At 43.5% G+C, this 14,716-nt stretch overlaps 1 protein-coding gene across 1 annotated transcript; it reads right to left on the bottom strand.

The window, feature by feature from the left end:
- Window positions 1–673: 673 nt before the first annotated feature.
- Window positions 674–3,722, bottom strand: LOC128627150 (secretoglobin family 1D member 2-like). Its single transcript, XM_053663667.1, has 3 exons — window positions 3,668–3,722; window positions 1,857–2,044; window positions 674–703 (listed from the first exon to the last, which is right to left on the bottom strand). The coding sequence occupies exons 1-3, from the start codon at window positions 3,720–3,722 to the stop codon at window positions 674–676; spliced, it is 273 nt and encodes a 90-aa protein (XP_053519642.1).
- Window positions 3,723–14,716: the final 10,994 nt, after the last annotated feature.

The raw sequence follows: 14,716 nt of genomic DNA on the forward strand, positions 1-14,716 counted from the left end.
AGAAGGGTGCTTATTTCTGTGGCTTTAGGGGGAATTGGAAGAAGGAAGAGTTTCCAAGTGTACTGAACAATGTGAGTGTACAGAGAGCAAAGATTTCCCTGAGGGTGAACCCCAAGATTCACTACAAAGTGAGAAGTGAACAGAAAACAAATTACACTGCATCTTCCCAGAATGGATATCCAGGGAGGGGTGAGGACCAGGCAGGCTGTTTGTGCTTCTGATGTGGATGGAATGGCTGTGGGGCTGCTGGTTGGGAACTGCGTGACTGCTCAGGGAGGTGGCACTTCCCTCAGCCAGGCCAGGGGCAAGACCCTTTGGAGTGACTTTAACCACTCACCCTCCTATTCTTTCCCAGCCCTGTGACTGGGCATCGGTAGAGGATGAGGGATTGCTCCTGAGTCAGCAGTCTCTCTGGGATCCCTCCCTCAGGGCACTGTGGTCACTGGACACTGAGTCTCTAGAATGTACTGTGGACACTACTTAATGGCCATTTCATGAGGTGAACCACCCCAACTCCAGGGACAGACACTTGGATGAAAGCAAGACAGGTAGAGAAGTGCAGGGTAAGTACTTTATTGAAGCAAGACTTTGAAACCTACACATTTTCCGGGGGGTGATCACATCATCCTTGAATGACAGAGGCTCTCGTGTGTAAGACATTTTTTTTTAGAGTTTACTTGTTACATTCAGACTCTATATTTTTCTGAAATAAAGAGAGACAGGGGATGTCAGTCATGCTGCCCCTGGAGATGACATGTTCACAGGGACTTCTGTTTACACCGACATGAGAATTACATCACACCCAGTAAAGAAACATGGAGCCATTAGGCAGGAGAACCAAGTGGTTGGGGAATTCAATAGTCCTGGTGCAGTCACAACAAACCATGCAGGACAGGGAATAACATGTCTATAGCCTGACAAATAAACCCCGAGTGACTCAGCCTTGGGAATCAGGTCTCTAATGGAGCCAGGAGAGGTGCAGGGGTTGCACTGAGCAGCCCAGGATTTCCTTCCTCTGAGTCCAGGTGTGAGAGCTCTATGTTTTCACTCCAAAGTGAATGCAGGGTGAGATAAAGATGGGGGAGTGTGGGACCTTCTGCCTACAGAAGATGCACTGTGTCCTTGAGGAAATCAACCTGACAGCACGTGGACATCACACTGAGTTTCTAGCCTGTGTGGGAATTTGTACCAAACCCAACTTCATTCAAGGGGTGGACAATTTGAAAAACAATTGTAAATATCTGATTTCTATCCCCACACATAACAGAAGTATTTCAGCTCCCCGAGAGGATGCAGAGGATGTAACAGGCAGGGTCTCTGTTCATTGGCTGTGATTGATGAGGACAGAGGTACAGGGAGGGGCTCTCTCTGTGAGAGCTGGTGGAGCCCCCAGTCAGACACCCCTCCATACTGACAGACAGACTGGGCCATATTCAGTCCTGCTCTCTCCTCTCCAACTCTCCCCAAACTCCATGACACTCCCCAGGGACTGAGCCACTGTGTGAGGGAACTGGCCCTCTGACCTCTGAAACCTCCCAGGCAGGGAGGCAGCTGCCTCTGCCCTTATCACCACCTGGGTCCGGGTTGTCCTCCCCAGGACACTGTGGGTACACATGCCCAAAGAGGTGACCAGAGAAGAAGGAACATGCCACGTGTACTATGCAGCTTTAGTCTAGCTCAGCAGGTGTCATGTCATTATCCACCCTGTTGCCACAGGCCACTGTGTCAGACATGAGATGTGGGGCATGTGCCTCCACGGTGCCTCCCCACCCTGTGCCCACAGTGTAGCACCATGATTTTTCTCCTGGCCATTCAGCTGAACAGAAGCCCCTACAGAGGAAGACGGGACAATTTACCAAAACGTTGAAAATGTTCTCTCTGTCCTGTTTAGGCATAAAATCTATACATTGCTTCACACCCATCTTGGCATCAACAGATTCTCTAGGCAGAAGAAATTTCAGAAGATTGATATCGTAAAGCTTTGCAGGGTCAAATAATAAGCTTCTAACTTGAGACATATAAGCTGGACAAACTGTTGCATTTGCTGTAACAGAGGAAAAGGAATACAATTGATTGAAGGAAGTCACATTTTCCCCATGGTCACCTGACCTTAGGCAGGGAATACCAGGAGTTTTACTGTCCAATCCCATATTGGTAACAATGACAATGGAAAATCCTAGAAGTTGTGACTGCACAAATCATGTAGCTGCACCAGGGCTGGTCTTATAAAACAGGTTCACTGAGCCCGAGTTCAGCTGTTTTACTGCATAAAGTACACTCAGGCCTTTCCAAGGCTCTCCTGCTCTGCTGAAATTCACTTTCCCTGGATTTCAGAAATTAGAGTTTGTACTGCCATAAGACTGACACATTCTTCGGTCTTGGACATCGTGGGAGAAAACCTTTCAGTGACCAGTCTTTCCAGCAGAGTGGGACAGGAGAATCTCACAGAGATCAGAGAACAGGGAGCAAGTCTGAAAAGAAGCAGGGGCAATGATGGAATGTTGACAGATACTCTTTTGAGAGCAAATTAAACAGTAGAATTATGTCATTGGGTGAAGACAGCTAAGAAGGTCAGAAAGGAATCTGAGGCTTACACAACAACCACAAGTAGCTCCTCTGGTCTTCATTGGATACAGAATTCCTTTGAGATGGTGGGGTTGGCAATGGGTGCCTGCTTTCGGCTCCAAGGGGATTTCCCCCAGAACTGAAGTCACCATGCTTCTTAGTCTGAGTTCTCCATCCCCACTCCACACTCTGCCCCCATATCTTTAACCACCCGCAGCAGGGCATGTGCCCAGCTAGGCTCCCATATGACCTGATCAGACAGCAGCTCTGCAGAGATGGGAGAGGTCAGATCAGATGAAACATGTGGAAACAGGAGACATTCAGAAGACCAGAAGGAAGAGAAATATTCAAAAACAAGGGTGTGACAACACAACGAAGTATTGTTGGAAGACTGGCTAGAAGTCTCTTAGAACCACAGCTAGTGTGGCCCTCAGATTTTACTGGTTCTTCCAATCCTAGGTGGATTCCCAGAAAAGGAGCAGGGCCTGTGGTGTATTGAGCACAGCTGCTCCTGACTGATTCCTGAGAGAGCCATAGCACACTGGCTCTTCTTGAACTGAAAACTCTCCAAAAACCCTCTTAGGTGCAGCATTCTATGAGTCTGAAAGACAGAGTTTGAGAGCTGTGGACTCCACTGGCACCAAAGACTCTGGGAAGGAGAAGAGCTGATGAGACCCAGAGCTGGCTTCTGACACCCTTTCTCTCACTACACGATCACAGCAGCTCTTGCTGTTGGCTGTGGAAACCAAGGATGAGAGGAGACTTGGAGGTTGAACATTTGTTCAAGCACAGTGCTGCTGATGGCAGAACCATGATGCACATCCAAATCTTATCACACCCTGCTGCTTCTGAACATAAGTCCTAGACAGGGAGTCAGGGTTCAGATGGGTAGTTCTTCAAAGTGGCCTGAGAGGGTTTTCTGGAAAGTTCCAGGGTGTTGGGAACTGATGCAGGAGACTTTGGAGTTCAGTGGCTTAGTCCACAAATAGCAGGGCTGGTTTGGATTCTGATCCATTCATCCCTCTTCCTTACAAAAATGACCTGTTTCATAAAAGGTTACTTACTTGGGCTGGTGGTAGTCTGATTCAGAAGTGATACTCACCCTCATAGCAGCAAAGGGCCAGAGTGACCAGCAGGACACACAGGGACAGTCTCATGGTTGATGTTGCTTTGAGTTCAGCTTTAGCACACAATGAGCAATTAGCAGCTGGACTCAGCAGCTGGGGGAGCCCAGGCTATTTGTACCCAGTGAGCCTCACAGGTCCTGCCCACTCTGATGTGGCAGGACACAAGGCCTGCCTTCCAGCCCTCCCTTCCTCACTGAGGCCTGATGCCAACCATCATGGTCACATCCCCGATGACTTGGTCAGTCGTCAGCATTGCTGGCACAATGCCCATCTGCTTGGTGGTAAAAACTGTAGCTAAAGTTTTACAAAACTATGATCACTTGATTAGCAGGCACTCACCAAGATTCAGCTTCTTAACTGGAGTTTCAAAAATGTACAATCAGTTGATTGATGGGAACCTCCTTATAATTAGCTTCTTAATTGTGGGCAATGACTGGTTTTGCTCATCTGTCTCAGCCTAGCATCTGGCACAGAGAAGAGCCCAGGCACATAGTCCTGGTATGTTTGCTTCTGGTTCATCTTAGTGCAAAAGGATGCATGCAGGTTAAGGGTCACTCTGGAAAGTTGAGGGAGAAAGGTCCATGACATGGGACACTTGTGAAGATATCAGTGGTGTCTGGGTCTGGAGAGAACTCCATGCCAACAGGAAGAGTACCTTGCTATCTCTATCATCTAATGGTTGAAACAAGGTGTATTGATGGTTACATCAAATCAAGCAGAAAAGTTTCTTAACTGACAGTTCTCTTGTCTGTAATGAAGATAGCACCTGCTGGGTCATCAGGGTCCCAGCAGCAGCAGTGTGCACAGGGCCTGTCCTCCTCCTGTCCCCAACCACACTCAGACATCCCAAGGCAGCCTGTGGGGCACAGACTGTTCTGAGGAAAGGTGTTAGCAAGCAGTATGGGTACAGAAGACCATGTTGGAGGTCCTCTTAGGAGAAACAGAGTTTGACATGAAGTGTTGTTGGGAGAATCACTTCCGTGGGAACAGCATGAGGGAAGACCAGACACCATGAACCAGGGGGCTGGTAGGGAACACAGGAACCCCTGTGTGTTACCTTGAAACACCAGCATACAGTGGGACAGGGATGATTTTGTGACTGGAGACAGACTGGGCCACGTGAAGCAGAGGGCTTGCTGTGCCCAGGCCACCATGGGGATGCAGGAGAGGCTGAGGCAACACGACACCACTTGCCCCAGTGCTTTCCTCTGTGGCGCAATGGGACCTGCTCTTCTTTGCTGCTGGGAATGCCAAACATGGCTGCCATTCTGGAGGGCAGTGTGGCTGTTTCTTGTAAACTAAACGTCTTCTGATCCCACCACTCAGCAATTACACTCTGTCTGCACAAAGATGTCACCAGGAGTGTGATGCTGACTGCAGGGAAAGCTGTGCCTGTCTGGAAATATGGGTAGACAGCAGTGCTGTATACAAAGGGTATACTTTGTGCTCCATCTTCTATGAAGCTAAAACTGTCCTAGAACTGAAGACTAGTAAATAATGAAGGCCTACATCCTGTTGGTGTCATTTTCTTCAAACAAGAAGAAAAAAAACAAACAAAAAAAGAACCAATGAATTGGTCATGGTATGTAGGTGGTGGATCACCTCTCAGAGAAATCTACGATAACCTGCTGGGAAAAACTGTGAGAACAGATGAAAGTTGGTGATGGAGCTACATGCAGGGCAGCCCGTGAACCACCATTTCTTCCCATAAACCTGTCTCACCCTGTGATGCATTGGAGATAAGGGCACCACTGGCAACAGGAACTCCAGCAGCAACTAGAATACACTGAAGTTCACACAGTTCAAACAGGCAAAGCTTGAAAGATAAAGTTGTGAAAATTTACTCACAGATGTAACAAGGAATCTGAAAACACCAAGGCACACATCTTGTTTTTGAAGAAATATATGAAAATGTAAAGTCAACTACTCTCAGATTACTGTAGAGTTTCAATCCTGCCCACAGCAGAATTCTAATGGGGCAATTTTACACATTGTTCTGAATTTGAAAATTCTGTTTGGATCTTTCAAATTTAGGATGTGTTCCCTTATTGAGTTGTGAAGAAGTGCCCAATTTTAGGGCCTACCTGGGTTCAAACTCAGCTCTGGAACTTTCTACTTCTGAGGTCTTCAGCAAGGTGCTGACCCTGTCAGCCTCAGTTTCCTCATCTGTACAAAAAAGCTGGAAGCAAACAACTTGTTTGAGGGTGAATAAATTAATTTAGGAACAATGCTCAGCAGAGTAACTGGCAGTAAAAGTGAGTTGTTTCAATTACGCAACTAAAAAGAAAAATGTAAGTGCAAAGTCAAACAAAACAAACCACCTTACCCTCAAAGGCAAATATCAAACTGAATATAATGGGTTTTCCCAAGGTGCAATGTTGATTTATTCTAAATGCTAATTGAGTGTGCTTCTGAATTTGGCTCTGGTTCTAGTGGGATGTCTTTTAGTTGAACTAAGATCATTACTTTTCAATCACTTTACATCCTGTTTTATGATCACTTCTAAATGACTGGTATTGTTATTTTCTAATCCTATATACTGCATTTTAGAACTAAGAGTACAGGAGGGTGGTGGGTGGGGTGGGTACTAGTTATCCCAGGACAAACAGAATCCCTGGAACACGGTCCTCAGCAGGACACACTGGTGACAGGTGTCCCTCAGCAGTGGTGGAAATGCCAGGGCTCCTTCAGCTCTCTGTGTCTAACTGGGGAACAGGAACAAGGGGGATGAAAACTTTAGAGACATCATCACTTCTGGATCATGATGTCCATGTTAACATAATGATACAATTCATGTATCATCTGGTGACACTTGTTTTCATGTGTCACCTCCCCTGCATTAACATCCTTGTTTCCTTTTACCAAGATGGATGACATACACGTCATTTGTCAGATTCTACATGGCATTGACTCTACATGTGCCACTCCAGTCTGCAAAGAACTCAGTGTGAGCAGTGTTTTGCAGGACACAATTTATTTCTACAGAGAGGGTCTGTGTGTCCCAGCTTTGAATAAAATCAAAGAAGGGCCTATGTGCCATGGGTGATAAACCATTAGAAATGATTCTGAGTGGCAGATTCCTCTGTCAGTCTTGGCCCTTCTCCAAAAGAACACATGGACCTCAGTGACATGGGCACCACAGGCTTATTTTTTCACATTTGCTCAATCAAGTGACAAGTGCTTTTCAGATCATGACCCCTAACAATGAACAACGTGAGTAAAAGGGCCTTATTTTACCAATACATGATGCTCTCCAGGATATATAACATCAAAAGTAGGCCTCATCCAACTCATTAAGAAATTTATTTGGCAATAAATTTCTTTCAGTTTGAGAACAAGTATCAAAAATGGAAAGATATATGTTGGGCTTTACCGAAGGTTGCAAGGATCTGTGATGGTTCCCACATCACCCATGTGCTTCATCTGACAGAATCCATAAGGCATGTTACCACTCCCCCCCCCTCCCTGACTTGTGCACTGAAGAGCCCCTGAGAAGGTTGCCCTGAGAATTCAGGAACACATGTGAGTGGCTGCACCTCTTCTTTGCTCTTTCACTAGCCCCTGCCCACAGCCCTCAGTTCCCTAAGTATGGCATGACTTCTTGCAATGAGCAGTGAACTGCCAAGGGAGACCTACTACCAGCAAAGGGTCTGGGGCATTGGAGATGGCTCCCTTCCTCTTGTTCAGCAACTCTTGCTATAACGCCATTGTCCTAGGATGGCTACATCTTTTTTCTGTGTTGTGGCCAAGAATCTCAACTTAGGAGGAAGGTTATCCAAAGCTACACAAAGTCTTACACATCAAATTACAAGCACATACCCCACCCCAATCCCAGAGTTCTGGAAGGCCAACAGATTCAGTGACAAAGTAAAGACTGAGTAAATTACAAAAAAAAAAAGCAACCACTGAAAAGTGGCTTCAAGCCCTCTCAGTGTCATAGTGACTACCCAGGCTGTGTACAAAAAAGGCATCTGAGGCTCTGCTTCTGTGACCTGTCCTGGACCAGGAGGCTTCCAGGTGGGACCCAGTGGTGTTCCTCACCAGGAGAAGATTCTCACATATCAAGGACTCTCCTTCCATTCTGAGCTCCTTTGCAGCAGGAATAGAGGTTACTGGGTGGGAGGCTCTTTCACAGTACACAAGTTTTACCTGGGGACCTGATGTCACACATGGCCAGTCCAAGAAAGAACTGCCTGAAAGCCATGATGGCCACCTCTTCTCTAAGTTCTTCCTGACCCTCCCCACACGGGGCAGGTGTGCTGGCCATCCTTGAGGTCTGTGCTCCTCAGTGTACACCAGCCCACGTGTGAACAGGAAATGGGAGGACTGCAAGTCTTAACCCCACAAACCTCTGACCTCCCAGTCATGAAATTTTGAGTCCCCTACAAACAGTTGCCACTTAGGGTGATAAAAATAAGCAGGTGTTCTATGCCCTGACCCTGGAGAAGAAAGGCAATGTGTTGGGACACTATGGGAAGTTGACAGAATTGATTTAGAGATTCTGGAGGAAGTCCCTGGGAAAAGTGGACAAGAGGCCTCAGGTGTGTCAGGTGGACCAGGAAACTGAAGGGCTAACATTCACTTGAGGATCCTCAAGTCTATTTACTTTGCTTAACTTTATTCCTTGCTCACCAGAAAGGTCTTTCTTCTAGATCAGGCTTTCATAGTGAAGGGCACAATAGAAGTCTTCTGTTCCTTGTGGATATTGGTCCTCATTAACCCCTAAGTACCTGACATTCATGTGCAGGTAGCCTTGGCATCTCTAAATCCCCCTCATTGTAGATCTGCTGCTCTTTGGTGTAAGATGTAAGACATAAGACTGCACAGGAATAATTCTTACAGTACACAGATATAAAGCAATAAAGCCCATGAGTTAGTTAGTTGATATATTTATTATGTTAATGAAGTCATCATTATCTTCTTGTAGGCTATTACATTTACAGTCCTCCCTCACTATATCATAGTTCACTTTTTGCGGCTGCACTGTATCGCAGGTTTTAAAAAGCCCGTGATAGATGGAGAAGATAGCGGTGGAGTAGGACAAAGGATTTTGCTTCCCCCTGCGCATGGGGAAAAAAACAGCTGTTCTGCGGAGGAACACAGCAAACAGCCAACAGTGACCCAGCATATAGGAAAATAGCAGAAGTCCAGTAATTGTATCGGACCCTGAATGACCAGACAGTAAGGAGACTGCTGCAGGTCCATAAGGTCTGAGGGAACAGCGCAGAGGTCGCAGGCCCAGGCTGCAGCCTCTGCTGGCCTGGGCTGGGTCTGCCCCGAACTCTTTGGGAGCCGAGGGCTGGCAGCAAGGTCCTTGGTAGACAGCCATATCATCAGCTCCCCTCCTCCCTCCCCTGCCGGGCACAGATTGAAAAAACATCAGGAGAGATCTGTTTGCTTAAAGTGTCAGAGAGAGGAAAGGGCACAAGGAAGCAAACAAGGGGGCTTTAATCACCCGTGGAGTCTATGGTCCCTGGCTTGGGAGAATTGCGAGTCGCCCTTGTGTTCTCCCACAACACTGGAAAAGGATGGTGTTCATGCCTGAGGAACCAGGGAAGCCTGGCCAGGATTGGCACCGCACCCCAGCCCTGGACTGTGATTCCTGGGGAAAGCCTGCTCTCAGTGGGGCGCTGGGGAGAGGCGCCGGTCTGTAGGTAGAGTGCTTGTGAGACCGGCTGAGTACACCAAGAAGGGAGAAAGGCCACACCAATCACCCCTCAGACTGCTGCAGCCAGTGACACCAGAAAAAATGGTTTGGCTAGCTGGAAACCAACAAGAGAGTTTTTTTTAATAATCTTTCATTTTTTAACTTTATTATTGTTTTATCTTTCAATACTTTTACCCTCTCTCTTCTTATTTCTTGTTTTAGTCCTTCTTTCTTTCTTCCCAAACTTACTGCTTTTTCCTTTCTTCTACTGGCTTTTTTTTTCTTTTCACCCACCCCCCACAAGAGAGACAAAAAACTTGGAACAGTGAATAGACCAGAGTTGGACCCAAAAAGGGGGCATTCAAACAGTAGAGACAGAGAGACAAATTTTACTTTGCTATAGCAGAAAAACTATAAGTTACTTCTAATTTGTATTATTTTTTATCATTATTTTTCATTATTCTTACATCTTTTATTTTAATAGTATTTCTGTATTCCTCCTCTTTCTGTATAGTCTTCTTTGCCTTGGCTGGATATATTGTATCACTTGACAGGTTCCCCCTGTCTCCTCATTCATAGTGTATTACTAATTTACTGTCCCTTACTTCACCTGTGTTCCATTAGCACACTGTTGAAGGTCCAACACTCCCTAATCTTAGTATCTCATAGATTCTGTCATATGATTGTTGCTCTAATATTATTGTAAGTGATAGCTGTTACATACTATTGTAAATACTACATAACACCCCCCCCCCCCAAGATCTTAGCCCACTTCACTGTTGTCTGAACTATAATACTGTAGTGGTTAACTCTATTCTCTCTCACACTACACCTATTTACCATCCTATATTCTCACCTTATCTCAGAATCTGACCTCCCTCAAACTCACTCCTTTCTAAATCAAACTCACAAACCTTCCCTCTCCAATGAGAGCCTTATATCCTTTCCATCCTTTCTAATAAGGGCTAGTTGGGTTGAAGATTACAGTTATCGCTGTACATAGCCAGGGGAATCTCCCATCTCTTCTCTACCAGCTGCTACTGTAAATATCATAGAATACTCTCCAGCTATCATAAACCATTTTGCCTTCCCCTCCAACTGATCACAAAAAAAAGAGTAGGTGGAAGCAGTGAACACCAGAATACCCACTGGAAGAGGAGACCACCCAAAAAAGGAACCACCAACAGATAACAACAGAAGAAGGTGAAGGAGAGAGTGGAAAGCACACAAACCTCAACCCAAGACATATCTGGAAATGCAACTAAACAGTGGAGAAACTACCCAGGGCAAACAACTGAACAAAAGTAAAAGAGAATCCTCAAAACCCTGTACAGGCAGAAGAACTACCTTTAACTCAACCCACCTTCAGCAGCACAACAAATTAAAATGGGTAGTGAAGCCATCAGCTTACCAGCTGGTGGGAAGGACCCACAATAAAAAGAACCAGAAACAACAAAACCCCAGAAAAGAACTCAGAGCCAACGTTAAGGACAACCCAAGACCAGGGAGCTGGAGAGATCAAGGAGACTACATCACTGAATCTCACAGGCATTATACCACAGAAGTTCACACCATAAATCCAGGAAGCCAGAACAAATCAATTCAATAAGCAGAAGCTAACAAGAAGAGTCTCACAAACAATGGGAACACAAAGAAACAATCCTCCAATGAAAAAAAGGAGGAAGTCTCAGAAAGAATGCTAGATGAAATAGAGACAAGTCAACTATCAGATATTGAATTCAAAGCACTGGTTATCAGGAAGTTCAAAGAGCTCACAATGAGCTACCAGAAACTACAGGGGAGCTACAATGAACTCATTGTAAACTATATCCACATAAAAAAAAATAGAAACTATAAGCAAGGGCCAAGAGGAAATGAAGAATACAATTTCAGAGCTGAAGAACACAGTAGAAGGAATCAAAAGCAGGATGGATGAAGCAGAAGATCGGATCAGCGAGTTGGAGGACAAAGTAGAAAAAAACTGCCAGAAAAAGCAAGAAAAGGAATAGAGGCTCAGAAAGAATGAAGAGGGATTCATAGAAATGCAAGACGATATGAAACATAATAAAATCCAAATAATAGAGTTACCAGAAGGAGAAAAAGAAGAGCAAGGGATAGAAAATATATTTCAAAAAGTAATGATGGAAAACTTTCCTAATTTGATGAGAGAAAAAGTCACACAAATCCAGGAAACACAGAGAGTCCCAATCAACAGGAACCCAAGGAGGCCCACTTCAAGACACATCATCATCAAAATGGCAAAATTCCAAGACAAAGAGAGACTCTTAAACGCAGCAAGGGAGAAAAAGGAAGTCACATACAAGGGAGCCCCAGTAAGGTTAGGTGTTGACTTCGCAATGGAAACACTCCAAGCAAGATGAGAAGTGCAAGAGATATTTCTAGTAATGAGAACCAGAGGCCTTCAACCAAGGTTACTTTATCTGGCAAGGGTCTCAATCAAGATAAAAGGCCAAATAAAGAGCTTCCAAGACAAAAGAAGTCTAAAAGAATACACCTCCACCAAACCAGCTCCCCCCAGAAATACTAAAAGTTCTGCTTTAAGGAAAGAAAGGAAAAGAGGGAGACAATGAGAAGCACAGGTATAAAAATGACAATGAATAAGTACCTCTCAATAATAACTTTAAACGTAAATGGATTAAATGCTCCAATCAAAAGACATAGAATAGCTGAATAGATAATAAAGCATGACCCACACATTTGCCGCCTACAAGAGACCCACCTCAGGACATTAGACCTATAAAGACTAAGAGTGAAGGGCTAGAAACAAATTTTCCAAGCAAACGGCCAGGAAAAAAAGCCAGGGTAGCAATACTCATATCAGACAAAATAGTCTTCAAAAAAGGGGCCATAAAAAGAGACCCAGAAGGTCACTTCATAATACTCAAGGGAAGAATCCACCAAGAAGACATAAACATTGTAAATATATATGCACCCAACATAGGACCACCCAAATACATAAAGAAAATTTTAGAGGACTTCAAGAAAGATATTGACAGCAACACAATTATACTAGGGGATTTTAATACCCCCCACTGTCAAAAATAGATCTTCCAAACAAAATATCAACAAAGATATTGTGGAATTGAACAACATCCTAGATGAAATGGACTTAACTAATATATATATATATAACCCTTCATCCCAAAGCAGCTAAATACACATTCTTTTCAAATGTGCAGGGAACATTTTCAAAGATAGACCACATGATGAGTCTCAACAAAATGAGTCTCAACAAATTTAAGAAAATTTAAATCATCCTGAGCACTTTCTCCAATCACAAGGAACTGAAACTGGAAAACAACCATAAGAGAAAAGACCCAAAACATTCAAAACCATGGAGATTGATCGATTGAGTGGGTCAAGAATGAAATTAGAGAAGAAATCAAACAGTTTCTGGAAACAAATGAAAATGCATGAACAACAACCCAAAATTTATGGGACACAGTGAAGGCAGTCCTGAGAGGAAAAATTATAGCAATACAGGCCTACCTAAAAAAGAGTGAAACATTTCAAACAAACAACCTAACCCTATGCATACAAGAACTTGAGGGAAACAACAAAGACAGCCCAGAGCAAGTAGAAGGAAGCAAAAAGCCAAAATCAGAGCAGAATTAAATGACGTAGAGACTAAAAGCACAATTCTTAGAATCAATAAATACAGGAGCTGGGTTTTTTAGAAGATAAACAAAATAGACAAGACTTTAAGCAGGCTCATCAAGAAAAAAAAGAGAGAGAACCCAAATAAACACGATCAGAAATGAAAGAGGAGAGATTATGACTGGCACCACAGAAATACAAAGGATTGTAAGAAATTACTATGAAGAACTGTATGCCAAGAAATTTGAAAACTTAGGTGAAATGGACAAATTTCTAGAAAAATATAATCTTCCAAAACAAAATGAAGAAGCAGAAAGCCTGAATAGACCAATAACAGCGAATGAAATTGAAGCAGTAATCAAAAATTTCCCATCACACAAAGGCCTGGAACAGATGGTTTCACAGGAGAATTCTACAAAGCATTTAAGGAAGAGCTAACCCCTATTCTTCACAGCTATTCCAAAAAATCCCAAACTCTTTTTATGAAGCCAGCATCATCCTAATCCCAAAACAAGATAAAAATACAACAAAGAAAGAAAATTTTAGGCCAATATGGCTGATGAATATAGATGCTAAGATCCTCAATAAAATATTGGCAAATCGCATCCAGCAATACATTAAAAAGATCATACACTATGACCAAGTGGGATTCATCCCAGGGATGCAAGGATGGTTTAATATTCACAAATCAGTAAATGTAATACATCACACAAACAAAAGCAAAGACAAAAAAATCACATGATCATATCAATAGATGCAGAAAAAGCTTTTGATAAGGTACAACACCCATTTATGATAAAAACACTCAGCAAAGTGGGAATAGAGGGAGCATTTCTCAAAATAATAAAGTCCATATATAAGAGACCTACAGACAACATCATACTCAATGGGCAAAAACTAAAAGCTTTTCCACTGAGATCAGGAACAAGACAAGGTGGTCTGTCCACTTTCACCACTTGTATTCACTATAGTATTGGAAGTTTTAGCCACAGCGATCAGGCAAGAAAAGGAAATAAAAGGCATCCAAATAGGAAAGGAGGAAGCAAAACTGTCACTGTTTGCAGATGACATGATAGTGTACATGGAAAATCCTATAGACTCTACCCAAAAACTGCTCGAACTAATTAATGAATTTGGCAAAACAGCTGGATACAAAGTCAATATCCAGAAATCAAAGGCATTTTTGTATACCAACAGTGAATCAGCAGAAGCAGAAATAAAGAAAAAATCCCACTTGATATAGCAAAAAGAAAAATAAAATATCTGGGAATAAACCTAACTAAGGAGGTAAAAAACCTGTATGCAGAAAACTACACAGCCCTGAAGAAAGAAATCAAGGAAGACACAAACAAATAGAAGCATATACCATGTTCATGGATTGAAAGAATTAACATCATCAAAATGTCCATACTACCCAAAGCAATTTATAGCTTCAATGCAATGCCTATTAAAGTACCAATGACATATTTCACAGACATTGAACAAGCACTTCAAAAATTTATATGGAACCATGAACAACCCCGAATAGTAGCTGCAATTTTGAGAAAGAAGAACAAAGTTGGAGGGATCACAGTACCTGATACCAAACTGTATCACAAGGCCACTGTAATCAAAACAGCCTGTTACTGGCATAAAAACAGGCACATAGACCAATGGAACAGAACAGAGAGCCCAGAAATAAACCCAAATCTCTAAGGCCAATTAATGTTCAACAAAAGGGTCAGTGACATAAAATAGCCACTTCAGCAAATGGTGTTGG

This window comes from Artibeus jamaicensis, unplaced genomic scaffold (genome assembly GCF_021234435.1).
Source record: "Artibeus jamaicensis isolate MK-2021 breed Jamaican fruit bat unplaced genomic scaffold, CSHL_Jam_final contig_3244, whole genome shotgun sequence".
Taxonomy (NCBI): Eukaryota; Metazoa; Chordata; class Mammalia; order Chiroptera; family Phyllostomidae; genus Artibeus; species Artibeus jamaicensis.